General features: G+C 45.1%; 1 protein-coding gene across 4 annotated transcripts in view; it reads right to left on the reverse strand.

Annotated features, from left to right (window-relative positions):
• Positions 1–2,383: 2,383 nt before the first annotated feature.
• RFFL (ring finger and FYVE like domain containing E3 ubiquitin protein ligase) overlaps positions 2,384–27,073 on the reverse strand; it is a 799,537-nt gene continuing 774,847 nt past the window's right edge. For all 4 annotated transcript variants that reach the window (XM_069614893.1, XM_069614894.1, XM_069614896.1 and 1 more), the window contains one exon: positions 2,384–3,424. In XM_069614893.1, the coding sequence (XP_069470994.1) occupies positions 3,243–3,424 (182 nt within the window). In that variant the 3' untranslated portion in view covers positions 2,384–3,242. The remainder of the gene's footprint in view (positions 3,425–27,073) is intronic.

Below are 27,073 nucleotides of genomic sequence, written 5' to 3' on the forward strand. Positions count from 1 at the left end.
CAATTTGATCTTAAACAACTCTTGTAGTTCCCTCCAAGGGTTTCCTCCAACCCATCTACTTTCTCTAACTTCATTACCTCGTCCAACGAAGACGAGAAAGAGGTTTGTCAATGGCTCTTTGGTTCTCCCAAGCTGGTGTCTAGCCAGGAGTTGGGACAAAGTTTTCTTCTTTGGTGTTTAGAGAAGACGGGTGTCCCATTGGTTTCAAAGGGTCACTGACTCTTGGCGGAATGCGCCGTTTACGGAACTATAACAAAAAGAAGGCAATCTCTCACATCACTGTTGTGTGTCGCAAAAAAGTATCCCCATGGTTTACGGGAACGTGCCCAGGAGACTGGCAGTTTCCGGGTTATAAAGCAGGACAACACTGGTCTCGCCAGTAATGCTCCAGAAGACCACTGGGTCTGGGAGTTGATCTCTACGAAGACGGGTTCCAGCGGATGGGAAGACGGGATGGTTTTAAGTGCCAGTGCTGGGTTCCAAGTAAGTCTCTTTTAAATGACTTTAACTTGACCCACTGTACTGCATTATGAGTGCTTGCCTTTTCTTTAGCCACTGTAGATGTTTCAAGTTTCACCTGTATATACCAGAGCTCCCTCCCTGACTTTTTTTCGTTAATGTTATCTGTTCTGGGTGGGGAACGCTTCACTGGTTCTGCCTGGGGTTGTCCCGAAAGGATACACTTCTTCCTTCCTCTTTGTTGGGGTCTGTCTTGGTTTTGCAGCCCTTGGCTATAGGCAGCTCTGGTATACATTGCGGACCCAACCGCCCAGCCTTTACAGGTAGTGTGTTGTTCGTACTTCTGGATATTTCTCATACAATTGTCTATACAGCTCCATGGTGGGCCAGTAAAGGAGGTTTTGGTGCTGTTCACAGAGCCCTCGGTCCACCCACCACAGATCACGCCACCAAAATACTTTCTCTTGGCATTCACTGTGCCGGCCCACAGTCTGCAATCAAGATACTCTGAGCATCCCACACTCAACCTTTTCTACTTCACTCAATCTCTTCTCAATAGATTCACCCATGTATCGCTGAGTCTCCTCCTCTCGGGCTGATGGGGCGATGGAACCGTCTCGCCTTATCCAGTCTCTTGCTCACTCTTAGGTTTACACTTTCTTCTTCCACTACTTCTGCTGTAGACGTCTGACCAACTTGCACAACACCCTTTTCACTTTCTGCCGGCACCCTGCCGACCTTCACCACGTGCTTGTGTGTTCCGACGAACCACGCCCTGCACGTCTGTCTCCATTTCTCGGTTCCCTTGTCCTTTGCTCCTGTTTCTCTCTCAAGACCTCCTCCCGTCTCTCTTTCTATCTCCTTCAAGATTCAGAACAGAACAAAGTGTTTCTTTACTGTTTAGTTTAAAAAGCGGGAACAGGCCCAGCTCAACATCAGTTCGATTGACAACATCTGGTGAGCACTCTTTCCACTTGATGGCCCCTTGCTTGCGATCTTCTTCGTCCATGTATTTATTACAGAGAGATTATCTGCCACTTATCATAACACATTGTTTCAGACTGTATCATAGGTAAAGATGGTTTTGGTGTTACCCTATGGGATCAGGAGCTAAAGGGTCATGTCCCGGACTCATGTCCTTCGCCCGAGGAGGGTAATTCCTCCCCATGAGGTACTACCGCAAGTTACCACCCCTAGGGGGGCTATTGGTGAGCGGCTGCACCTCCGTAGCCTCATGGAAAGGGTCTCCTCTCTCAGGAGAAGTGACGCAAGCTAAAGGAGCATCACACAGGACGCACCAAAACAGAAGGACAGAGCAGCATTGAAAGGCACTCACTCCTGCCATGCAGATAATGGCTTGCATGCAGGTGGGCTGCATTCCCCCTAACTACCCGCAGAAGTTGGAGAGGCCATGGCAGTGAGGCTGTCCAGCACCGACAAGATTAATACATGTTTTTTACTCTGACACGGCTTCAAACCACATAAAGAGATCCAAAGTGAAATGTTACAATAAATGCAAAATTGGCTCTTCAACAAAAGTATTCCCACACATAGGTAGGGAATGGTGTTGCATTTTTAATATTCAAAGATTCAAAATATTGGGTTGTATAAGAACATTTTGCGATTCTCCCAACCTCCTCATGCATACCCCAATACCAGTTTTCAGCAGTCAAGGCAGGTAAATTATTTCAACCTTGTTTCTTCTTAGGAACGTTGAAGATGGCTTCCTTGGCCCCACAATTTATAAAATGCAAGATTGCCCAACCAACTTCATCCTTAAAACTGTCCCTACAGCAGAAACTGTTCAAGAGATATAAAGTAGATTTTTTTTTCCAATGAACTATTGCAACTATTGGAGAGCACTTTGCTCTACAGCCCATCTCAATCAAAATTAGCAGCAAAAAAAGATAACAGACGATTCATCCCAACTTTTCCCTCCATTTATTAGCACAAATAACATTTTTAATAGAAAGGCTCAGGAGGCATACAATCTGCATCAGATTAGTAAAAACTGATCCCATTGCCGAAGAAGAAGATTGGGCAAGATATCAGTTTCTCACAGGCACTATGGTGAGAAATGATCATGCAAGAACAAGGCAATGTCCTTGGCTTCCCTTCTTCCTCCCACAGGCCTTTACAGGAGTCCCTTCTGCAACAAAATACAATTCCTTGTCCATTTCACTAATCAACTGATTTTAGAGGCTACTGGCTCTGGTTTATACATTTCCTAAGGCACAAGAATGTAAAAAGACTAGGAGTCCAGAAATATATTTAGCCAGAGCAACAAACCCTCAAAGAGGTTTGCTGTTTCGTAAATGAACGCTGGTTTTAGCTGTAGGGATGAAGTGGAATTTTATTCCACCAATTAAACCAGTTATTTTATCATATTTTTGTTTCGCTGCAAAATTAGCTATCATGATGCAGAAGGGTTGTCGCATGTCAAAAGACTACGCCCTCCCAAAGGCACAGAATAACTATGGAATGATGTGCATGTGTATTAGATGATAGAGAGAAAATATTCTTTGGGCATTAATCAAACATCATGTGCATGTCAAAATCCAGCACGCAATTGAAATCCCTCTCCCAAACAAGAACACAAGATGCCTGATTAAAGAACCACAAGATTTATAGGAGTATATGTGCCCTAATGCCAGAACTCCACACCTCAAAATTGCCAGGTTTGTGCTTTTACTAGCAATTTCGCATTCAAAATATCAACTTTATTTCAAGTTGGTTCAAAGTTCATGTTCGGTCTCTTTCACATCCTTGCTACTCTTTCTTTGTCATGACCGGAAGACGTGAACAGCTCGAACCACATACTGCCGGCAGATGGGACACTCACTCATGCGCTTCCCACACTTAGTGCATGTAACCATATGTCCACACTCCAGGAGGACACAGTCAATTGGAGAGTCCATGCAGATTTTGCAGAGGGGGTCTTCGGAGCCTGGAAGCACAACTTCACCTGAATATAGAAAAAGGAAAAAAAACTTGACTAGGGACAAACCTTAAAATTCAGTGCAGATAGCTCGGATGAGAATACACATTGTATAAGACACTAGATAACCAATGCAAAATAAGGTTTAGTCATTCTAACATTTAGGCTTTTTATATTTTACAAATTAACTTTATAAATGAACATGAACATTTACAAAGGAACATGAAAATACCAAACACATCAAATGGTCTTTAAGTTTCTCTTCATTAGGCTTCCTTATGATCCCAGCCACAGTGTGCAAGAGATTGTCAACAGATATTAGCTAAAAAGCAGCACCTAAAGAGCACACCAACATCAGCATCTCCACCCTCAAAATAGCTATGTGATAGTTCTAATTTAGCCATTGCAGTGCTGAAGGATGCCCGACATAAGGGTGTTAGCGATTGGGATGAAACTATGGATTAAAATAACCTACATTAATGAGACTACCATACACACTGCTTCCAGCTGTCGCGCTGCGCCACCATAGGCCACGGTATGGGCTCATTGGAGGGGGGAGGGAGGGATAACAGCTACGTGGTGCTTGGAGCCTGTATGCCAGATGGCAACTGCGGCAACACATGGTTCCTCGGTTCTTTGGCAACCATTGCATTCTGCAGCGCTCACGGCCATAACCCTGGGTACCGCCATCTTGGACGCTGAGTGCATGCACCGGGGACCACCGTCATCTAGCTGGGCACGTGCTATGCGCAACGCTCCACAGTCTCGTTCTGGTGCCAGCTCCATAAGAGTTGCATTCAGAGACTGCTCGATGCATCTCAACTTCTCCGTTGTGCTTGCTCCTGCCGTTTCTACTTTTCTCCATCTAGTTGTTCTTAGGAGCTCTTCCCTGTGCCTGTTCCTCCCTCCGATTAATTTCCCTCATTCTTCACCCCCTTCTGCCTAGCTCGCCTATGCTGCCAGTCTTGCTCCTTGCTGTTGAGTTGCCTTTCCTTGGGATCCACTTTCTGATCCACATCCTTCTGATTTTATAATTGATCCCGGTACCCCAGCACAGTACTTGCACGGTCTCTGCATCACAATCTGGGTGACTGCTGGTATGGCACAGGGAGGGTGGTACAGTGTTGCCCCCGGGGTTTTCCATTCTCTTGTGGGTGCACCAGGCTTCATTTTGGCGTTGCACTAGCCTGGCTGTACGTCATGTGCTGATCATCATGGCTCAACCTCATACCACGTCCCTTGCACACCCTTGTAGTTGAAAACACAACCAAATTCTCTTGTGTAATTTCAAAAATAAAACTTTATAAAAGGGATGATTTCGTCATCCATGAATTTTGTGCCCCGATTGGGGTTAGTTTAGACGAACAATAATTCAACGTTCAATTTGTATCAGTTCATAACCAACATATATAACCTAAAGTAAACTGATTTTACAGTACATGGTATTCATAGTAACTATTTTTCATAGTCCAGACAACCAAACATTTACATTTACAGTTCAAATGACTTATAGTAGACAATTTGTACTTGATTTTAACTCCTAATCCAATGTTCACAGTGATATGTGATATGCGTCTTAGCAGGCAGAGTCAAAGTCTTCAAGGTACAGTATGCTTTACGCGTTTCGGGGCGAATAGAACCCCTTCTTCAGAAGATGTCTACTAGACGTGTTTTTTCTTCAATTTATCTGTATCGACAGTAAAAAGTATATTGTTATTTTAATCATAATGATACATCATAATCCCTGTCTGTCATGACTGGATTTTTCTTAATGTATAATCACCTGTTCATTTCTTAGTGTGGTCTCTATTTGAGATTTAAGTTCCATCTTGATCAGTATATCTTTGTCAATCCTAAAAAAATATACATAGAAAAATATAAAAAGGGGGTTGCAAATCCCTACCGTTATGAGAAGTAAAGATGTTAGATAACTGCAGCCATGTTTGCATTCTCAAACATGTCCATTAGAGAAAGGGTATAGGTGATTACCTGATCAGTAGGTCGTAGTCAGGATTTTGGATAATCTCCCACTTTGTTTAAGCTCTATAATCCTGTAGTGGGTCTTAGCAGCACGATCAATGAAAACGTGGGCCCTGTAAACGGAAAGAGGTTTCTCAGGGGCTATTCATATCAGTTAACGAAATCCTATAGAATAATTCTATGTGGTGAGTATAAAGTTCTAACATAGCTTACCTCAAGAGGGGACGCCTTTGTGCATGTATCCTGTGTTGAAATTCATACGAACGGCAACTGAACAAAATGGCCATCCTGATGTTTATATAGCGTATTGACGTCAATGCGTGTCAACGTCGTGACGTCACAGTGTTTACTTTTGACGCGATACAATGTGTGGTATTAACAGAACAGGGTAGAGTCTTAAAGGCTAAATTGGAATCTGTATTCTGAACATATAAGGTGGTAAGTAATGTAGGTCCCTTGTGTTTTGACATGAATCTAGAATAGTATTTAGAATTATCGTCGACTCGTGATTAGAGGAAAAAATCCAGCATGCTCACAGTCTATCCATTGTTGAAACTGAGTGTATTTCTTCTATGTCAATTGATTACAATCGTGTGGCACCAATGTGGGTGTATGTATACATTTCATTGTTTCAAGAAGAAAAAGATAAAGAAATGGAAATACAAGTCCTATCAAGTATTGATGGTGTTGAGAACACAAACAATCTAATAGTCTAGATGTATTTGCAACCAAAGAGACTGTTCCTTAGATGGTAAGGGAGCTGTACTTGTATTAGATATTTGTAAACATCAACTAAAAAATTTGTGTTAGTACAGCTGGTCATCAAAAAATATTTGAAAGTATGGCAGTAAGCTCATGAGGAAGCTTATAAGAAAACACCCAAATTAAATTCTTCTTTCATACCGTTGGGAGAAAGACTATTCAGTTTTTCAATCCAATGCAATTCTCTCTGCCCCATGCGTCTGTCATGGTCACCCCCTCTAGGTAATTTTTTCACTTCCTCCAGAATAATTACTTTAAGTTGGGCTACTGTGTGTTTATTCAAAGAAAAGTGTCTAGCGACAGGAGATTTGATACTGTTGGTTCGGAAATTGCTCTTGTGTTCATTCCATCTTTCTTTAGCTTTCCTGATGGTTTGACCTACGTAAAAAAATACCGCAGGGGCAACTGAGACCATAGATTACTGATTTGGTGTCGCATGTGGTATAATGATTCAATCGAATTTTTTGTCCACTGTTGGGGTGCCTCACATAGCTACCCTTCATCACATTGTTACAGTTACCGCAATTTAAGCACGGAAATGTGCCTGTCTTCTTCTTCTTCAAAGTCCGTTGTTTGTCTTGTTTGATCTTTTCTGCTTTCACTAGTTCGTCTTTGAAGCGACCCCAGCAGTGAGATCCCAACTAGTGGAGAAGAAACCATCAACACAAGAACAAATCAACCCTCTACTACTATAATACACACATCTGAAGAAGCCACTACATCTAACACCCCACCGATTCCTTTTTTAGAAAAAAGGCAAAGAGAAGAAGCCTCAAGAAACCTAAGACCAAGACAAAAACCGAACAGCTGATCGTTAATCACAGAAAAATCTTACAAGTGACGAAATAGACACACTAAATCTTGGTTTATCTTTTGTACCTACTCAAAACTCGAATCTGTTGGAAGAAAAAATTAACCTACATAGACTTGCACGGAAAATGAGACTGAAGTTATTTTTCGATACACCGACAGGAATGGAATATCCACAGAAGGAACATAAATATTTGGAAATCAAACCAAAGAGTTATTTTGACCCACAAATCAATAATTTGACCATTAAGATTTTTGAAGAACAAGTACTTAAGGATTTCAGAAGGGTACACTTTACAAATTCCAAGTACTACAATATCAGGAGACGACAAAGTTTAATTATAAAAGAAATAGCAGATGATCGGAGCCTGACTCTAAAACCGGCTGACAAGGGAGGCGCAATAGTCATTATGGATACCACCTACTACGACACTAAAATCAACGAACTATTGGCAGATCAAGACACATACATTAAAATTGACCAGGATCCTATTACAGACATCACAGCTATGTTGAAAACTGTATTGGATCAAGCCTTGGAAAATGAATGGATCTCTGAGAAAACTAGAACATTTCTAACTAATGAACATCCGATCACTCCTGTCTTTTATGGACTCCCCAAAATACATAAGGTATTACAAACTCCACCTATGAGACCCATTGTTGCGGGAACTAATAGCATTTTCAACCCCCTTGCAACCTATGTGGATAAAGCCTTGCAACCCATAGTTCAGAGTACTAGCACCTATTTGAAGGACACTACGGATTTTCTCAACCATCTTGCTACACTTACAACCATCAAGGCGGACGACACACTAATCTCCTTCGATGTACAGAGTTTATATACATCGATTCCGCATCAGGACGGATTGGAAGCACTAGAGTGGGCATTGCTGAACAACAATTGTGAAGCCAACAAAACTTTTATTCTGGAACTCAGTAAGATTATACTGGTTAATAATTATTTCAGAAACAAATCACAATTCTATCTACAAGCATCAGGTACGTCTATGGGCTCTTCGATGGCCCCGGGGTATGCTAATCTGTTTATGTTTCATTTAGAGAGCAAACAGATACTTAATGTACAACAATGGCAACAGAACCTAATAACATGGAAACGTTACATAGACGGCATTTTTGTCGTGTGGAGAGGTTCAAAAGATGATCTACAAACTTTTTTGACATTCATTAATCACCTTCACAATCGGATTAAATTTACAATGGAGGTGGGAAAACCCAAACTACACTTTCTAGACGTTGAACTGTGGATTGGACCAGATGGAGTGATAATTACGAATGTTTATCACAAACCGACAGATGTGAACAACTCATTACACTACTTGAGCCATCATCCTGATCATCTAAGGAATAACTTACCATATAGCCAGTTCTTACGGCTTAAAAGAATAACGTCAGACACTACGACACTACAACAAGAAAACCAGCTGCTGGCCGAGAAGTATAGACAAAGAGGCTACCCTAGTGACATCATTGAAAAGGCTAAAGACAAAGTCGATAGACTTGAAAGAAAGGATCTCCTTATAAATAAGAACAAATCAAAGGACATTCCATTTCTCCATACTTTGAGATATTCTGCACAAAGTCATCACATTACCAGAATTATCAAGAAAAATTGGAACATTATCAAAATGGATCCACAACTGGACAGACTATTCCCAAAACCTCCCTTAATTGCATACAAGAGGGGAAGGAACTTCAAAGACGAACTAGTGAAAGCAGAAAAGATCAAACAAGACAAACAACGGACTTTGAAGAAGAAGAAGACAGGCACATTTCCGTGCTTAAATTGCGGTAACTGTAACAATGTGATGAAGGGTAGCTATGTGAGGCACCCCAACAGTGGACAAAAAATTCGATTGAATCATTATACCACATGCGACACCAAATCAGTAATCTATGGTCTCAGTTGCCCCTGCGGTATTTTTTTACGTAGGTCAAACCATCAGGAAAGCTAAAGAAAGATGGAATGAACACAAGAGCAATTTCCGAACCAAACAGTATCCAATCTCCTGTCGCTAGACACTTTTCTTTGAATAAACACACAGTAGCCCAACTTAAAGTAATTATTCTGGAGGAAGTGAAAAAATTACCTAGAGGGGGTGACCATGACAGACGCATGGGGCAGAGAGAATTGCATTGGATTGAAAAACTGAATAGTCTTTCTCCCAACGGTATGAATGAAGAATTTAATTTGGGTGTTTTCTTATAAGCTTCCTCATGAGCTTACTGCCATACTTTCAAATATTTTTTGATGACCAGCTGTACTTACACAAATTTTTTAGTTGATGTTTACAAATATCTAATACAAGTACAGCTCCCTTACCATCTAAGGAACAGTCTCTTTGGTTGCAAATACATCTAGACTATTAGATTGTTTGTGTTCTCAACACCATCAATACTTGATAGGACTTGTATTTCCATTTCTTTATCTTTTTCTTCTTGAAACAATGAAATGTATACATACACCCACATTGATGCCACACGATTGTAATCAATTGACATAGAAGAAATACACTCAGTTTCAACAATAGATAGACTGTGAGCATGCTGGATTTTTTCCTCTAATCACGAGTCGACGATAATTCTAAATACTATTCTAGATTCATGTCAAAACACAAGGGACCTACATTACTTACCACCTTATATGTTCAGAATACAGATTCCAATTTAGCCTTTAAGACTCTACCCTGTTCTGTTAATACCACACATTGTATCGCGTCAAAAGTAAACACTGTGACGTCACGACGTTGACACGCATTGACGTCAATATGCTATATAAACATCAGGACGGCCATTTTGTTCAGTTGCCGTTCGTATGAATTTCAACACAGGATACATGCACAAAGGCGTCCTCTCTTGAGGTAAGCTAAGTTAGAACTTTATACTCACCACATAGAATTATTCTATAGGATTTCGTTAACTGATAAGAATAGCCCCTGAGAAACCTCTTTCCGTTTACAGGGCCCATGTTTTCACTGATCGTGCTGCTAAGACCCACTACAGGATTATAGAGCTTAAACAAAGTGGGAGATTATCCAAAATCCTGACTACGACCTACTGATCAGGTAATCACCTATACCCTTTTTATATTTTTCTATATATATTTTTTTAGGATTGACAAAGATATACTGATCGAGATGGAACTTAAATCTCAAATAGAGACCACACTAAGAAATGAACAGGTGATTATACATTAAGAAAAATCCAGTCATGACAGACAGGGATTATGATGTATCATTATGATTAAAATAACAATATACTTTTTACTGTCGATACAGATAAATTGAAGAAAAAACACGTCTAGTAGACATCTTCTGAAGAAGGGGTTCTATTCGCCCCGAAACACGTAAAGCATACTGTACCTTGAAGACTTTGACTCTGCCTGCTAAGACGCATATCACATATCACTGTGAACATTGGATTAGGAGTTAAAATCAAGTACAAATTGTCTACTATAGGTCATTTGAACTGTAAATGTAAATGTTTGGTTGTCTGGACTATGAAAAATAGTTACTATGAATACCATGTACTGTAAAATCAGTTTACTTTAGGTTATATATGTTGGTTATGAACTGACACAAATTGAACATTGAATTATTGTTCGTCTAAACTAACCCCAATCGGGGCACAAAATTCATGGATGACGAAATCATCCCTTTATAAAGTTTTATTTTTGAAATTACACAAGAGAATTTGGTTGTGTTTTCAACTACAAGGGTGTGCAAGGGACGGGAGTATTCCACAAAGGTTGTGGACACCTGCTGTTTTCACATAATTTGGTACAACCCAGTGTCAGGGTTGATATTCTCCCCTGCACCCCGCTAAGTATCTTAATACTTTTACCTCATTTAAGCTAAAAGGTGTGCACTAGGCAAAATTGTTTCAACCTCATACCACAACAGGAATATCACGCACGAAGCGCCAACAAAGTGCGTTTCTTGACACAAACCTCTTATGAAAGAGGAGTATGGAAGTTTACGATTGGGTACCACATATTATTTTTTTTTTATCCTTCACTGACTGTTAAACTATCATGTGCCTGATGGCGTGTCCATGGGTACGTGCTGTCGCCAACTGATTCGAAACTAACTGATCCGAAATCCTGTGAACTCTAATTTACTCCAAGGCTAATAGAGCAACAAACCAATTCTGGGTTCTTAAGGGTTTTTATTTAGTTCCCATAGCGGTTAAGGATTAATAAACAAACAATAGTTTGAATCAAAACAAGAAATTACTTGTATTTTTTCTTAGTTCTCCTCTTCATCTAGGACCATGATTCTCACACACTCACTTTACCTAGGCCTTGATCGCCGCTTTGTGTGGTACAAATAAATTACTGTCACTGGGATGTAACTGTGCTCCCGAGCACGTCTTTCTTGATCTGGATCTCTCTTTTCTAGTACAGGATTAAACAGGATAGTGCGTTGGTCCTCCTAGACTCTGCTACCATGCACTACTTTCCACCACCCTCATGGTACACAACAGGGGACAGGCGCCAGATAATAGGCGCTAGAATAAGGCAAAGGCCATTATCAGTAATGTAAGAGACCAGGGGACATGGGGGTGCCCTTATCTGCGTTCACACAATTACTTTATTGTGCATTTTGTAGGTGTAATATGCATGTTGGAATAGCAGCCACCTTAGATAATAGCAGCCATATTGTAGCACACAGCTAAACACCCTAGCCTTAAGACAGACTCCTACCACAGGGGAAGACCCCATTGACATCCTCTCAGCCAAACTCGCCCTCTCCCCCAAAGACACAGTAAACATTCATGTCATATACAGACCCCCAGGACCCTCCAATAACTTCAAAGGCATAGTCAACCATCTTCTTGGAAAAAACATTAAACAAACTTCCAAAACATTGTTTTTAGGAGACCTTAACCTTGGATATAATGATAAACTTGACAAAGAAGCTATCACCCTCACCAGAAACCTCACAGATCTAGGATTCACACAAATAGTCACTGCCCCGACCCACAACAAAGGCCGTATCCTAGATTGGGTAGCTGATCACAACTGTGGCTCCACCCTCAACTCCAACACAGCCCTTCCATGGACTGATCACAACTGCCTTCAATTCTGCATTCCCATAACCTCCTACTCCACACCTCTTATACCAGCACCGGCCATGCTAGCCAGAAGTGCTAAAAAACTTACAGCAGAAAATATACGTCCCCTTCTCAACATCCCTTGCCTAGCGCCACCGTTCTCCTCTGACCCCTGCATACTAGCAGAGATCCTCAAAGACACACTCACCCACGCCATCAATACCGCAGCCCCTCTTGAAAACAAAAAAGCAAAAAAATCGTTTCACTCCAACTCATGGTTCACGGAGGACTTATTAAATCTACGCCAATGCAAACGCCAAGCCCTCAAAACATGGCAGGCCAATCCATGTGACACCACCAAAGTAGACTTTCTCAGTATCTCTAAAAAATACAAACATGCCATATTCCAGGCGAAATCAGAAACCTACAATAAACGTATCCTGGAAGCCAACTCCCACTCAAAAGAGCTCTTCACCATCTTTAAAGAGCTCACCATCCCCCCAATTTGCACAGATGAGATTGTTAAGGATGAGACCTGGTGTAACAGCATTCAAACAGCAATGTTAAATAAAATAGACCTCCTTCAAAATAAAATAGCAGAACACTCTAAGGCACTGCACACCCAGCAGACCCTCTCCGTCAATAACACCAAAGACGAGCACACCTCCAAATTCGATTTCTCCCCAATCACCGAGTCAGACACTCTCCACATCCTCAAACAGCTCAAACCATCTCGATGTAAAGGCGACATATGCCCCCCTAATATCATTAAAGAATGTGCGACCCCCCTCGCACCAATCATCACAGCATTCATTAACGCCTCATTCAAGACTGGCAATGTTCCTGACAGCCTTAAAGAGGCATGGGTACGCCCACTCTTAAAGAAACCAACCCTGGACCCTGCTCAACCTAACAATTATCGGCCTATTACTACGGTTCCATTTCTCTTAAAAATCCTTGATAAAGCTGCACATATGCAGATACAGGCCTACATAGAAAACAACTCTGTCCTAGGTAAAAGGCAGTCTGGATTCCGCAAAGGTCATGGCACCGAAACTGCCCTACTAGATCTTAAGAATCAAATTACCCTGATCCTAGACAAAGGCAAGCCGGCCCTTCTGCTCCTCCTAGACCTCTCAGCGGCATTTGATCTAGTCGACCACGCCATCCTCACCAACCATCTCACACAGGCCGCACATTTCTCTAAACAAGCCACAAATTGGATCACCTCCTTCCTCGAAGGTAGAGTGATGAAAGTGTTTTCCAATACAGCCAACGCAGAGCCTACCACCATCAGGTATGGAGTCCCTCAGGGCTCATGTACGGCTCCTACCCTCTATAATCTTTTCACCAAACCACTCTTTGATAAACTGGACGCACTTGGGATCACATACACCAACTACGCTGACGATACCCAAGTACTCCTCCCGCTCACAGGACTCTACCACCAGGACGCAGCCACCCTCCAGAATATATACGCCACCATCCAAGCATGGATGGCCACAAACGGTCTATGCCTTAACGGAGACAAGACCGAAATCCTCATCCTCGGCCAAAAACCCACCCTCACAAACCTCGACCCCCTCTTCACCAACTTCTGCATTGACAATTGTGTCATCCCAGTTCTACCTTCGGTAAAAACACTAGGAGTCCACATTGACGCATCACTCTCCATGGAGAAGCAAGTCAACTCCATTGTCTCTGCTTCCGCCCTGAGCACCAAGCTTATCAATGCAATCAAACCATTCCTAACTAAAGATAACTGCCTATCCATTGCCAGAGCCACCATTGGAGCCAAACTAGACTATTGTAATGCGCTACTGGCGGGCACTTCCAACTCCAATCTCAATAAACTTCAAATAACACAAAATAATGCACTAAGAGCAGCCCTCAATATACCTAAAAGAGACCACATTGCGAAAGCCAGAAGGGAAGCACATTGGCTACCTGTTAAAGAGCGCATTACATTTAAAATACTTACCACCGCACACAAATGTATTAACCTGACTGCACCTTCATACCTGTCTGACACGCTAGTTAGATCTCACACCAATAGGCCAACGAGACAATGCCACACTAACCTACTTAGGGTCCCTCGCATCAAGCGAGCTAAAGCAGGTGGAATAAGCTTCCCCTACATCGCACCTAAACTATGGAACGCACTACCTAGCACGCTCAGAGCAGAAACCTCTCTCACCACCTTCCGAAAAAAACTGAAAACCACTTTGTTCAACTAATTCCCCCATCATGTGTATGCTCACCCTCTCCTCTCTCTCCTCCTCACCCACAGCTACACACCTATAACTACTACTTTTCTCTTGCATCCAAGTTATGACCCCTATGTATGTATAACAAGTCATGTTCATATCTGCAAACCTTTCTATTGCAACTAAGTTATGACTTCTCGGTATGTACAAGAAGTCATGTTCATATCTGTAACCAGCGCCACGATGCCCTATGGGCTGCCTGTGCGCTTAACAAATACGAATAAATAAATAAATAAATAAACGTGGTGCGGCAGACAGCACCGCAGGCCTAGGCCACGAGCATGAGCACACACACTGATGAGAAAGCAGATCCATAAAATCCTTCATTGTCCTAAAATGTTGTCAACCTTCGCGCCCTGGGAAGAATGTGCCCTGCAAGGCCACAGGAAAAGGGATGGGTGCCTGCGAACAGCGCGATCCCATGAGAAGGATCCCTACCAGCCCTAATCCTAAATTAATAGACCCAACTGCTTTGATTTGAATTCCAGTGTACCTAACCCCAGACCCCCGACCATAAAACCTGCTAGACCCCCGATCGATCAAAAGATCAGAAAGCAGGACCCGTCTGCCTTCACTCCAAGGTCACGTGATTTGTGCTGTGAGGTGCAGGGTGGGATGGAATTATAGCCCAGAATGAGGCTGGGAGACCTTGGAGGAATGCCGGCCTGTCTGACTGAAGTGTGTGTGTGAGTTAGTGCGACCTCAGCTTTCCGCCTGGGCCCGTCTGCTTTGTGTCAGGTGACCGGGTACATAGATATGTACATGATATGTTTTCTTAGTTAGTATTACAATTGTTACAGGATCATCAGTTGGCCAGTGACGGCTGCAACATCACCCACGTGGACGAAGATGGATGGACGAGGCAGAGACCAATGGTCTGGCATCTCCTATGGAGCAGGGGACCTACATGTAGGATCTCTCCAATTAGCGCAGGTTTCTACTGTATGTAATGAAGTCACCAGTGATGATGCTTACTGTTATAATGTACTGCACATGCCGATATTGCCAAAGCGTTCCGTGGCAGCAGAGTTGCAGATTTTTCCTTTTGTATGCACATAAAAACGTGTTATCCTTGCAAGAAGTGTACTGGGCCTTTTTCCCTAGTGGGTTGTAGTTTTTCTGTAATGAGGGGCTTTCCTACATGTGTTGACCCTGATGTGATACCAGCGACCCCCAAGACGACAAAGGCTTCCAGGCCACTTCTCTGAAGGGACTGTGCCCACCTGCTGCAATTCATCCCAAGCGTGCAACCCGCCGAGGTCTGCAGGAGCCCTTTTCACAGAATTCCTGTCTGCTTTATGGAGCGGGGCACGGCTCCTAGGAGAGTGCAGGCCGTTATTCGGACCCCGTGATGGAGGAGCTCGGGTCAACACGCATAAGTGAGTACACCCCTTGCTAGGGATAACAAGGGGTAGTGTGTGTGGGGGAGTGGGATATGCACTAGTGAGGGTAGCGTGTGGTAAGGCCACGTGGTGAGAGTTAGGTTCTTTTTATTATTATCTTTTGGATATAAAGCAGAATTTTACAGAGGAAAAACAGGTGTAGGGACTCTTTCCGAGTGATTGAAGATGATGATGTCATTTAATGTGTAACAAGGAGATAAAAGGACAACATTAGGAGCTCTGTATAGTTAGTTGGCTCAGTGGAAGTAGTGGTTATTTTAGCTTGTTGTTTTAGTGTATTACGATGTTTGTGCGCAAGGAGGAGGGCAGAGGCGGACCAGCGTTGATAAGTTGGTTTGAGGGTACGAGGTGTATTTGTGTGTGCGTGTGAAAAGGGAGAGAACGAGGGAAGTGTTCACAGAGGGCGTCAGGGAAGTGGGGACAGTGGACTGATAGAGACTTGGTATAAGTAAAGTGAAGCGCAGCACATGTTTGTAAAGGGTGGGCTTCTGGGAGTGTGCAATCTGCGAAAATGGGAGGGGGAACGCCATTGGAGCACGTATGTAGTATTTTCCCATTGTATAAGGACAAGATTGAGAAATATCACAAAGAATGGGTGGTAGAGACAATGGGTATGTGGGGTGAGGGGGGAGATGCCTCGCTCCTGGTCAGAGCAAGGCACCCATAATAAATGGATACTGAGCACATGAGCACGTTCTTAGCTGCTAAGTATAAAGCTAAACAACTCCAAAAAAGAAAAGAAATATTGGAAACTGTGGAAGCTGGTTGAGGATGGGGAGGATACAGATGGGGTGAGACTCAGAGCGCCAAAGGGGTACATGACTACACAGGGAAATGGGACAGGGTCCCCGCATACAGGACTTCACCCGCTCACTACCCGCCGAACCACAGGGTATACAAACCCAACATACGTACCCACCCCAGCAACAGCCCCACCTCCCTACATCCCACCACCTAGTACTATCCCGCCCCAGGACAGCAAGCTACTGAAAGAGCTAGAAAAAGCATTAGAGGCTACACGGGCAGAATTGGCACGAGTGAGGGCAGCACAGGATAGAGGGGGCAAGGGGGCTGGGCTAGACGAATGCCGAGCGGGAGACATTTTGTTCAGATTGGATAGTTCAGCGATAAAGGATTTGCACATTGAAAAGGAAGGGGGAGGCGGTGGGCCAGCAGGAAGTACAGGGTATGGGACTGCAAGGTTGGATAGAGGTACAGAGGGAAAAGGAATGGGACACCATAGATTAGTTTGAGGACGAGGAAGGCAATGAGCAAACACCGGAGATTACACCGCAGTTAGAAAGTTTGTGGGGACCGCGGTTAAGAAATAGGTTGGGTTGAGTGGCAGTAGCAAGGAAAAATGGAAGTGTTGGTTGGATGGAAGGAACACAGGGACCTAGATGCCGTTGCTGCACAGAGGTGTAGGCAGGGCACATTATGTGCCCTGCGCACAGATTGATAGGAACAATTTGATCAATCAGCTCCCGCCCCTCACTTCAGGGAAGTGGATATATGCTTTTGAAAAACAGACAGCAGTAATTCCCTTGTCTGTGGGGGATATGAAAAGTTTGCTTGTCGCCATAGTGGGGAACCAAGCAGGAGACGTGTGGGTTAAAGCAGGATATCCTGGGGTAAAACTAGACAATGACACACACAATGGTGCGCCGTTCAACATCAAAGCGCAGGTGTGGGACGCGCTCCAGCGAACGCACCCCGATACACCAGATCTGCAGTCTACCATGCAGTATACCATGGGAGATGCCAAGGACCCCGCACAATACATCAAGGTTCAGGAGATGTGCAAGGTGGAGTTGGGGTCACAGTGGGACCGAACAGTTCCACTTTTCTATTTTGTTATTGAAAGGGGTTTGCCTAAGGAAGTTCAGAAAGCACTGGAGAATATTGTGGTCATTGAAGCAAAGGGGTGGGCGGAGATATAAACTATCATAATACCTCATTGTAAGAGAATAAAAGAAAGAGAAAAGTAAACAGCCCAGCGGCTGCAGGCAGAGGAAGCGAAATTGGTGCAAAATATAATTGGCGAAGAATGCAGTTGCGGGGGCAGCACCATTGAGCGTGCGAACAGAGGGGGTAGAGCATTTTTGCCAGGAGGAGTGCAAGGACAGTAGGCAAGCTACCCGCAGTGGCAACAAGGACGTCAGCAGGGTTCAACCGGGGGGTGGGGGGACTTGAAGGGATGAGACCCCGGGGAGCAGGGATGGGACTCTCGCAATGTTGCAGCTGTGGGAAATGGGGACATTTTGCAAGGGAATGTAGGAGCATGCAGGTGCGCGGGATACAACACCATAACAATCATTGCCCACCGCTCCAAAGCACAGGTACAGCTCTCAAGACCAACGTCCTTACCCTACGAAATACACCAAGCTTACATGCAATTACCAGCAATGGGTGCACAGGTGCCACCTCAACCAATGACAACCATTCATGCCCCAGCAGAATACCATTTATGGGAGTAATATGCCAAGGACATACGCAGTACCAACCAGCACTGTTGTACCCTACCGAGGGATGAGCGTGGTGACGAACAACCGCTTCACGTTCCCCGATATCAATACATACCCTGACTAGGAAAGCCCACAGATAACTCTTGTGTGCCCAGTCCTTTCCATGACGGTCCACCCTGACGAGGAACCCTTGGTGGACGCTGAGATAGGTAACAAGCAATTCATCTTCATGGTTGACATGGGTGCCACTAAATAATACATCAGTGAGGGAAACTTCCCGTTATCAGGTGAAACTCTTTACACGCAGGGCTGCTCTGAGGCTGTTGCCACGGTTCCATACACAAAAGAACTTGACATCAAAATAGGAGGGAAGGTGGTGCGTGCACCTTTGTTGTATTCTGAGAGCTCCCCGATAAACTTATTGGGGCGAGACCTGTTGAGTAAATTGAATATGACCGTGTAATTCACAGATGAAGGCACAGTGTGCGCCACTCCGGGAACATGCGTCATACATAAGGGCAATGCTCATAATACATGCGAGTGGCAGAGAGGCTGTGGGTTGCGGTATCCCAGTGGACCCTGATTTATTTGTGTATAGCATAACAGTGCTTCTTGAGGCAGTGCCCCAAATTAATAAGGCTTGTTGGCGAGTGCCTTCCAATTTCATTTTTCGACTCGTGGTATCTCCTGAACTGGTGGTGGCCGGAACAATTTTCCCCCTGATTTGCAGGGTCCGGTGGTGTCAGTAAAATGGATTGTTGTAATTAGAACAGACTCGGATGGATGCGAGTGGTGCTCAGAACTGTGGATTGATCCTACAGTGCTTCTCAAGGAAGTGACAGATGCAAATTTGTTTGAGGACAAACCAGAAAATAGCAAGATTGAACAGGCAATTTCTATTCCCTGCGATATTATGCAGCAATATCGAAAGGTGCAGTGCACATTGATGGCTCTTGTGGCCCCGCCCCCCTTCACTGATGCAGATTTAGAGCAGGTCCCTCAGATTGTGGACAACAAATGCCCCCGATGTTGGACTTTTACAAGGGGTGACCCCAGTCAGAATAACATTCAAGCCTGCAGCAGTGTTGCCCCTGAAGGAGGCAGAGCAAGAGATAAGGGACACCATTGTTACACTACTAAACCAGGGGATAATTGCACCATCTCCCTCCCTCATGCAACATTGCGATCTATCCGATAAATAAGGTAAAAGGGTGGCGTTGGAGAGTGGTTCAAGATTTACGCCCTCTTAATGACATTGTAAAGGCAGAATTTCCAGTGGTCCCGAACCCTGCAATAATCATTTGCAACATGCCTAAAGAGGCGACCCACTTTACTGTTGTGGATCTCAAAAACACCTCCTTCTGTGTCCCCCTGCACCCAGATTCACAGTACCTTACCGCATTTGCACATGGGGTGGGATGAGCTTATAACACACAATATTGCCTCAAGGGTACTGCAAATCTCCTAGCATTTTTAACAGAATACTGCACGCTGATTTGGGTAATATTCATGCGCCAAGCACCATCATTCAGTATGTTGATGACTTACTAGTGTGCAGCGCCAGTGAACGACAGTGTAGGGAGGACTCTATAACACTGTTACAACTTCTGGGCCAGAAGGGATACAAGGTGAACGAGGCTAAATTACAATATTGCCTCCAGGAGATACTACATTTGGATCAGTTAATTTCTGTGGACGGGAAAACATTCCTGATTGCGCGTCTGTGTGCACCCTCTCCACTCAAAACAGTAAAAGATGCAAACATTCCTGGGGCCTTTTAATTACTGCAGGGCATGGATACTTGATTTCATAGCTTACACTAGACCTCTGCTGCAGGGCCTTAAAGCTAAGAAAGGTAACAGTAACATAATATGGACAGAAGAAATGTGTAAAAGCTTCAATGACATCAAGGAGGTCATCTCCACTGCACCAGTGTTAGCAACCCCAGATTACACGCAGGAGTTCTACCTATTTTCCCATTCTAATGGACAGTTTATGACTGCAGTACTGACGCAAAAATGTTCCATGGGCCACAAGCCATTTGCCTACTACAGTGGCATCCTAGGCTCAGTAATGCAGGGACAGTTTGATTGTGAGCAAGCATTTGCTGCAACAGCATTTGCCATCAAGAAAAGTTCTACCATTGTCATGGGGTGCTCCGTAACATACGTCGAGCACGCGATGTTCACCATCTTGGAACAGTCCAAGTCCACACTGACCATGTAGCGAGCATCTACATACGAGATACTGTCCAGTCCAAACATTCACATTGTGCAGTGCAAAAGTATTAACCCTGGCACTTTCCTGAAAGAAATGTGTTCAGACGAAGATTTGGCTGATCACGACAGTGTAATATTTGAAGGTGAGGAAGACGACATTCCAAAAGCACATGATATACCGCTCAAGGGGAGTCCTCTTCGTTGACGGGTCAGCAACAATTTTTTTTTTTAAAAAACAATTTTATTATTTTCTGTTTCAACAAACAATACAAACCAAACTTACAGTGCATATGATAATATTGGATATACATCACTTCATACAAGTCCACTGTTTCACCCATTACCACCCCCCCTTCCGAGCCTACTCTCCCTCATGTTCCATTCCTCCGTCTTGCATTAGGGATCCCTTTTCAATGGTTCCTGTTGAATCCCGGTCACTTGACCCATCATACGTGGGTCTAAATAATTCAGCTATTAGTTGCCGCCAAGCTATCAAGGTTCCAGCCCCTTCCCCCTCCCTTGCATGCTTCCTGTCATACCGTAGTTTCTACTTCTGCCCATTTCTGTAGATCTTTCCACCATGTTTCCATTCTTGGTCTAGAACATGCCATCCATCCCATAGCGATTCTTCTCTTTGCTAGAAGATACGCCAAATCTTTCAATTTACTGACGTGCTTGAGTTTACGTGGTCTGGCAAACCCTCCTATCAGGCAGGCCCATGCTGTGCCCACCTCTAGTTTGATCCCTTTAACTTCTTCCATCCTATGTGCTATTTCTCCCCAAAACCTCTCTATTATTGGGCATAACCAGAACATATGTACCATTCCGGCATTTTCTTCATCACATTTGGGGCATGATTGTCGTCCTGCATTTTTAAATTGAGCTGTCCTTTGAGGTGTCATATACGCCCTGTGTGTTATATATAATTGTATCTGCTTTAATCTGGCATTTCTTGACACTTTTTTGTGAAATCCTTGGGCCGGCTCCCACAAACCATCACTCATTGGGGCACCCACTTCCTCTTCCCAGTCCTGTCTGAGTTGTACCACTTCTTTCCCCACTTTGGTGATCATCATCTCATATATTCTAGATATTTCATGTCCCCCCTCTGCTATGTCATATATTTTATCTATGATAGTGTCTGGTTCATCTGCTAGTACCACTTCAGACCAGGTCTCGAATTTGCTGCACCATCCTATGATATGCGATATACTGCCCCACGTGTAATCCCGTTTCCTCTCCCAGCCCTTCAAAATCCCGTATACTCCCCTCTTGCCACATGTCACCCATCGTTACTATCCCAGCCGGTTCCCAGTGCTCCCTAATCATTAATCTTAGTGCTTTTCTTTACCAGCCAAAGCGACTAATGGAACTTGCGGGGAACACGGGGATGGATTCTCCATTAACTGACAGGCTCTCCGCCATATCTCCCACACAAGTGTCATCATCCTTGGGCGTCCTTCCATATCCGATTTAGGCAGCCACATCATCTCTTTTGGGAAGAACGGTGCACAGTCCAATCGGAACAGCCTAGATTCCAAGGTCGGCTCCTCAGAGAGCCATTTAGCAACATATTGTAGTTGACTTGCTATATAAAAAAATTCATAGTTTGGTAGTTTAATGCTCCCTTTCTCGTAGGAGTTCTGTAGCTTCCATAGGGCCACTCTGTTCCTTGTCCCATGCCAGAGGAATTCCCTACATATGCTGTCCAACCTGGCGAGGAGACGTCTGGGTATCAGGTATGGGATGTTCGCAAAATAATGCAACAGTCTTGGCAGTACCACCATTTTAAGCATTGCCCCCGTCCCATCATCGCCAAGGGGAGCTTCACCCAGAACTTTATACTGTTTTGAATGTTCTTCATGGCTCTCTCAGTATTGTGTCGATACTCTTCTTCTACTGTGTGATATACGTCTACCCAAAGATATCGGAACGTGTTGACCTCCCATGGAATCTGCAGGATCGGTAACTGCTCTAACGGGATCCCTCTATACCTGCCCAATGGAAATACACAAGACTTTTTGGGATTCACAGCTATGCTTGAAAGCTTTGCAAAGCGCTCCATCACTTCCAGGACATACTGGAGGTTCTCTTCCGGGTAGCATAAATACAACAACATATCAACAGCATATAAGGAAATTAGGTACGGCTCTAAGGCCAAAATTTACAGCATGGGGGACCACGGACATCCCTGCCTAGTGCCTCTACTAAGTTGCCATCTCTCTGATATCATCGCTCCTGTCTTAACCCTGGCCAGCGGTGCGCTAGTTCGTTTGAGCGGTGCGCTAGCCCATTTGAGATACCCAGGTCCTATACCATAATTAGTCAGGGCCGCAATCCGCCATGGCCATTTGACCGAATCAAAGGCCTTTATTGCATCTAGCGATACTATCGCCATCTCACCCACGTCTCCGTTTGCATGTTCTATGACTCGGTGGAGTCGCCTGAGGTTGTTGGATATATTCCTATTGGGGACATAGTCTGATCTGGGTGTATTAGTTTATTGATGACCCTCCTCATTCTGTTTGCCAAGACCGCTGTTAATATCTTACTAGCCTGGTTCAACATTGACAGGGGTCTGTAAGAGCCACAGTCGCAGCCAGGCTTACTGGATTTGGGGAGTGGTATAATAATCTCCTCTCTTAGGTACTCTGGCAGTTTCCCGACTTCATATGCCTCATTTAGCATCTCTAGGAGCGGGGGGAGCACCTTGTCTTTATACGTTTTATAAAATTTGCTAGGGAGTCCATCCGTCCCTGGGGTCTTACTAGTGGGCAGCTGTCTCACCACCTCTTCCAATTACTCTAGGGTAATCGGTGCGTCCAGCTCCTCTCCCTCTTCCACGCTAATCTGTGGCAATCCAATGTCCTCTAGGGTTTCTCCTATTTCCTTGCTGTCACTTCCCTCCTCGTCGCCATACAGGAGTCGGTAATAATCTGCAAATTCCTTGTTCACTCCCTCTTGGGTGTCTACTATGCGCCCATCATCCTTTACTATCGTTCTAATTTTCTAATTGTAGGTCTGGGAGACTCGCTTTTATATAGCCATGCCAAAACTCTCCCTGGTTTGTCCCCCCCAGCATGCTGTCTCTCTATGTACTTTTTATAGTTAAGGTTGCATAACCTTTCCCAGTATCCCGCACATTTCTGTTGCAGCCTGGTGTGACCTCCATGCATCGTCTAACCCAAAATCCGCCAACAGTGACTACAATGTCCTGGCAGCTGGAGTGGGTCTATCTATTTTGGTATTCGATCAATCTATTTTCGGGTTTAGCACACAATTAAAGTCTCCTCCCCAAATCACCGCCCCTGCTAAGCTCACGCTGAGTTTGTTATATAGGGTTCTAAAGTATGCCGCCGTGTCCTGATTTGGGGCATATGTGGTTATAATACATATTTCCTTGTTTACCACCAGCCCCGTTATTATGACCATCTTCCCATTGACTCCACTGTAGATTGCAATAGCTGGAACAGGACATGCAGTGCCACCCAAGTAACTACCCCTCTGGCATAGGCCGAGTATGTTGCGCCCACGACTCCCACCCCCCCCCCCCCACTTCTTCTGGATCACTTGCAGCTTTTCTTGCGTTAGTTGAGTCTCTTGCAGCAAGGCTATGTCAATTTTCTGCCTGCGCAGATACATCATTACCTTAATCCTTTTTAGATAGCTGTTGAGCCCCCTAACATTCCAGGTAACTATTTTAAGGTCTCCCATGACATATTAGATTCCCGCTCTTCACTCCACAAGTATGATCCCTTCCTTATTACGCGTAGGCTCGTTCCCCAACTTAACTTCAACTTAACTATACACATTTCAACTTCCCCCAACCAGCCTCCCACCCACCTCCCTTCCCAACCCCATCTCCTCCCCTTCCCCTCCGAGCCCCATGCCCCAATTTACACTGCAAACCCCTCCCCAACTCTTGCCCCGCTCCATCCCTGGATCTCGGGCTCCCCCACATCTGGCCCCTTTCTTGGCGCTGCCTGTACTCGGGACTCAGTGGGGAGATGTCGCCCTATCGGCGCACCTCCTACTTCCACTAATGGGGATAAAGCGTGTATATCCTGTTGCTCCGGTATATCTATAAGGCGCAGCGCTATGCTTCACATCTCCAGATTGCTTGTCACTATATTTCAGTCCACAGTGTTCACTTAGCAAGCATATATATGGCAGGTAGCCTCTGCCCCGCTACCATTCAACTAACTATCCATGCCCCTTTACTCCTATGCAATGTCACTCCCCCCCCTTTGGCCCCCATGTCGTCTAATCACTTAGCCTCTCAGTCTTGGTCCTGGTCCCCCCCTCTGACTCTGGGCATCCGTGCGAGTCCAGCCAACATGTCGCTTCCTCCGGAGTCTCAAAGAAGTGGGCTTTGCCCTTGTACAGTACTTTTAGTTTCCCCGGGTAAAGTAACATGTATTTCATCCCTACCGTGCGTAATCTCCTCTTGACTGCCACATAGCTGTATCATTGCCTCTGTACCAGCATGGTGTAGTCCGGGTAAGCCGTGATCGTAGCTGACGCTCGGACTATAGTTCCGCCTTTTCGGAAGAATTCAAGAATCTTCTCCCGGTCTCTATAGCTCAAGATTTTGGCGATGATGGCATGGGGTGGAGCCCCGGGTTGAGGCCTTCTCGTCTGGACCCTGTGTGCCTGCTCAACTGCGAACCCCTGTGAAAGTTTGCCAGCTCCTATTTCCTGGATTAGCATGTTCTCGACGTAATCCGTGGGGTCTGTGCCTTCTTCACCCTCCGGTAGGCCTATCACTCATATGTTGCTGCATCTAGCGAGTCTTTCCGCCTCTTCTGCTTGGTTTTCCAGGTTGGCCACCTGTTTCAATATATGGACCTCCCTCGTATTGGCAGCACTTGCTTCTGTATTTGTAACGCTCACCTGATTCCCGCAGAGGCGCCGGTCTTGACTGGGTGAATGCCGTATCTTCAAAGGTGATGTATAACACACGGTTGGCTCTTTGGGCTGGACCTCTGTGCACTGTATGTCTGACTCGAAGAGTAAGATGTCTTAGGTAAGTGAACGCCGAGCTCTCCATCTGCCTCGGGGCAGGGTGCCGTAACCAGTTTCTTCACTGGATAAGGGTGCAGGCCTCTTGACCTTAGAGGACTGCTGTCCGTCGTTAACTGCACGAACGGTAAGTTCTGGGCACTTCAAATGTCTTAAAAGTCTTTTGTAATGATATCTCTTGTTTTGCAGGGTTCCGGCGATGGCGGATGGCGGGCTGATGAGAGTTGAGGATCGAACCCGCGTGAGGAATAGAAGCGCCTGGAAGCACGTAAGTAAGCGCTTGTAGCCTGCTTCACGATGCGCACTAACTGTCCCTTTTATCTTGCAGGTACAAATTCGGAGCTTTAGAGAAGCTGAAGGGTGCTGGAATACCCACTGGATTTGGCGTGGGAAGGAGTAATGGCACGTGAGTAATAAAGTTGCCCAATGTCTTTAAACCAACCTTCTTTTGTCTTTCAGATGCGGGATGCAGCGCCGAAGGCCTCCGGAGCATGCGAAGAGTAGGTAAGCCTTTGTCTTTCAGATGCCGGAATGCAGCGCGAGGCGTTGGTGACAGCCGATGGACCAGGTAAGAGATGGGCTGCCACTGAAGACCGTAGTGCTAACCTGTTCTTTCTTTGTCTTTACAGGCGCTGCTGAAGACTGGATTCCAGGATGGTAAGCCTTTGTTGCCTTAGGCCCAGGATCAGAAGCAGAAGACACGATGAGCGTTCTGCTGCAGAGAATGCAGAATAACGCAAAGCAAGATTCATCCATCGGGTGTGGTTTAAATAGCATCCTGTAGTGCTTAGGTGTCTCCTTCCACAGCCACGCCTAGGTAAGAAAAGAGTTCCTGCTTTCCAGAAGAGTTCCAGTGTTCTGAACCTAGGGAGTGGCTCCTGCCCCACCCAACAGGAAAAGTAGTCCCAAACAGAAGAGGATCAGGGGTTCAACTGGCAGGTAAGTAAGCAGCATGGTCTGCTGCAGGTAAGTCCACCCAAGCATTATGAGCCCGGCGCTTCCAGCGCTGGGACTGGGCATCTTTATGAGCCTGGTGCCACTGGCGCCAGGACATGGTCCAAAAGGTCCCAATTGGGACTGGCTGGCACTCGGAACCGGGGTTATGGGTCTGCTTCCAAGGGAGTCGGGCAAGTCCTGATCTTTTGGAAGCAGAGATCATGACAGTATTTGTCTTGACAGCACTCTCCAGGCCACTTGTTCGGTCTGCTAGCGCTTCCACATATTGCCGTATCTTGGCTTCCAGTGCCTCTTTCAGCTCAGCCATAGTCGTCCCCCAAGAGGTTTTTATTTCCGTGATGGCTGCGAGGATCCGTTGATCATCTCTTGGCGAGCTCGCTTTTTCTTGCGTCATGGCCTCGGCCTGCGATGGCGTGGTTGGGGGCTGCTATGCCTTGGTGAATATGTCCATGGTCGGCTGCTTCACTTTACTTTTGCCTCCCTTCTGGGCCATTGTATGAGCGTCGCTGTGAGTCTGATCACCTCGGTTCCTGTGGAAGAGCGTCGCCTCACTCCCTCCGCCGTTAGCTCCTGGTGATGTTCCTCCCCCCCTCGTTGTCGCACAGCTGAAGTGCGTCCCTCTGGGGGGCCGATCTCGCAGCTGGTGTACGGAGGTACGAGTGTGTGCACTTCCTCCAACACACTAGGGCTCTTCCGGTATCCTAATCATGGTTAC

Source organism: Ambystoma mexicanum, chromosome 9, assembly GCF_040938575.1.
Source record: "Ambystoma mexicanum isolate Mex_15411 chromosome 9, UKY_AmexF1_1, whole genome shotgun sequence".
Lineage (NCBI taxonomy): Eukaryota > Metazoa > Chordata > Amphibia > Caudata > Ambystomatidae > Ambystoma > Ambystoma mexicanum.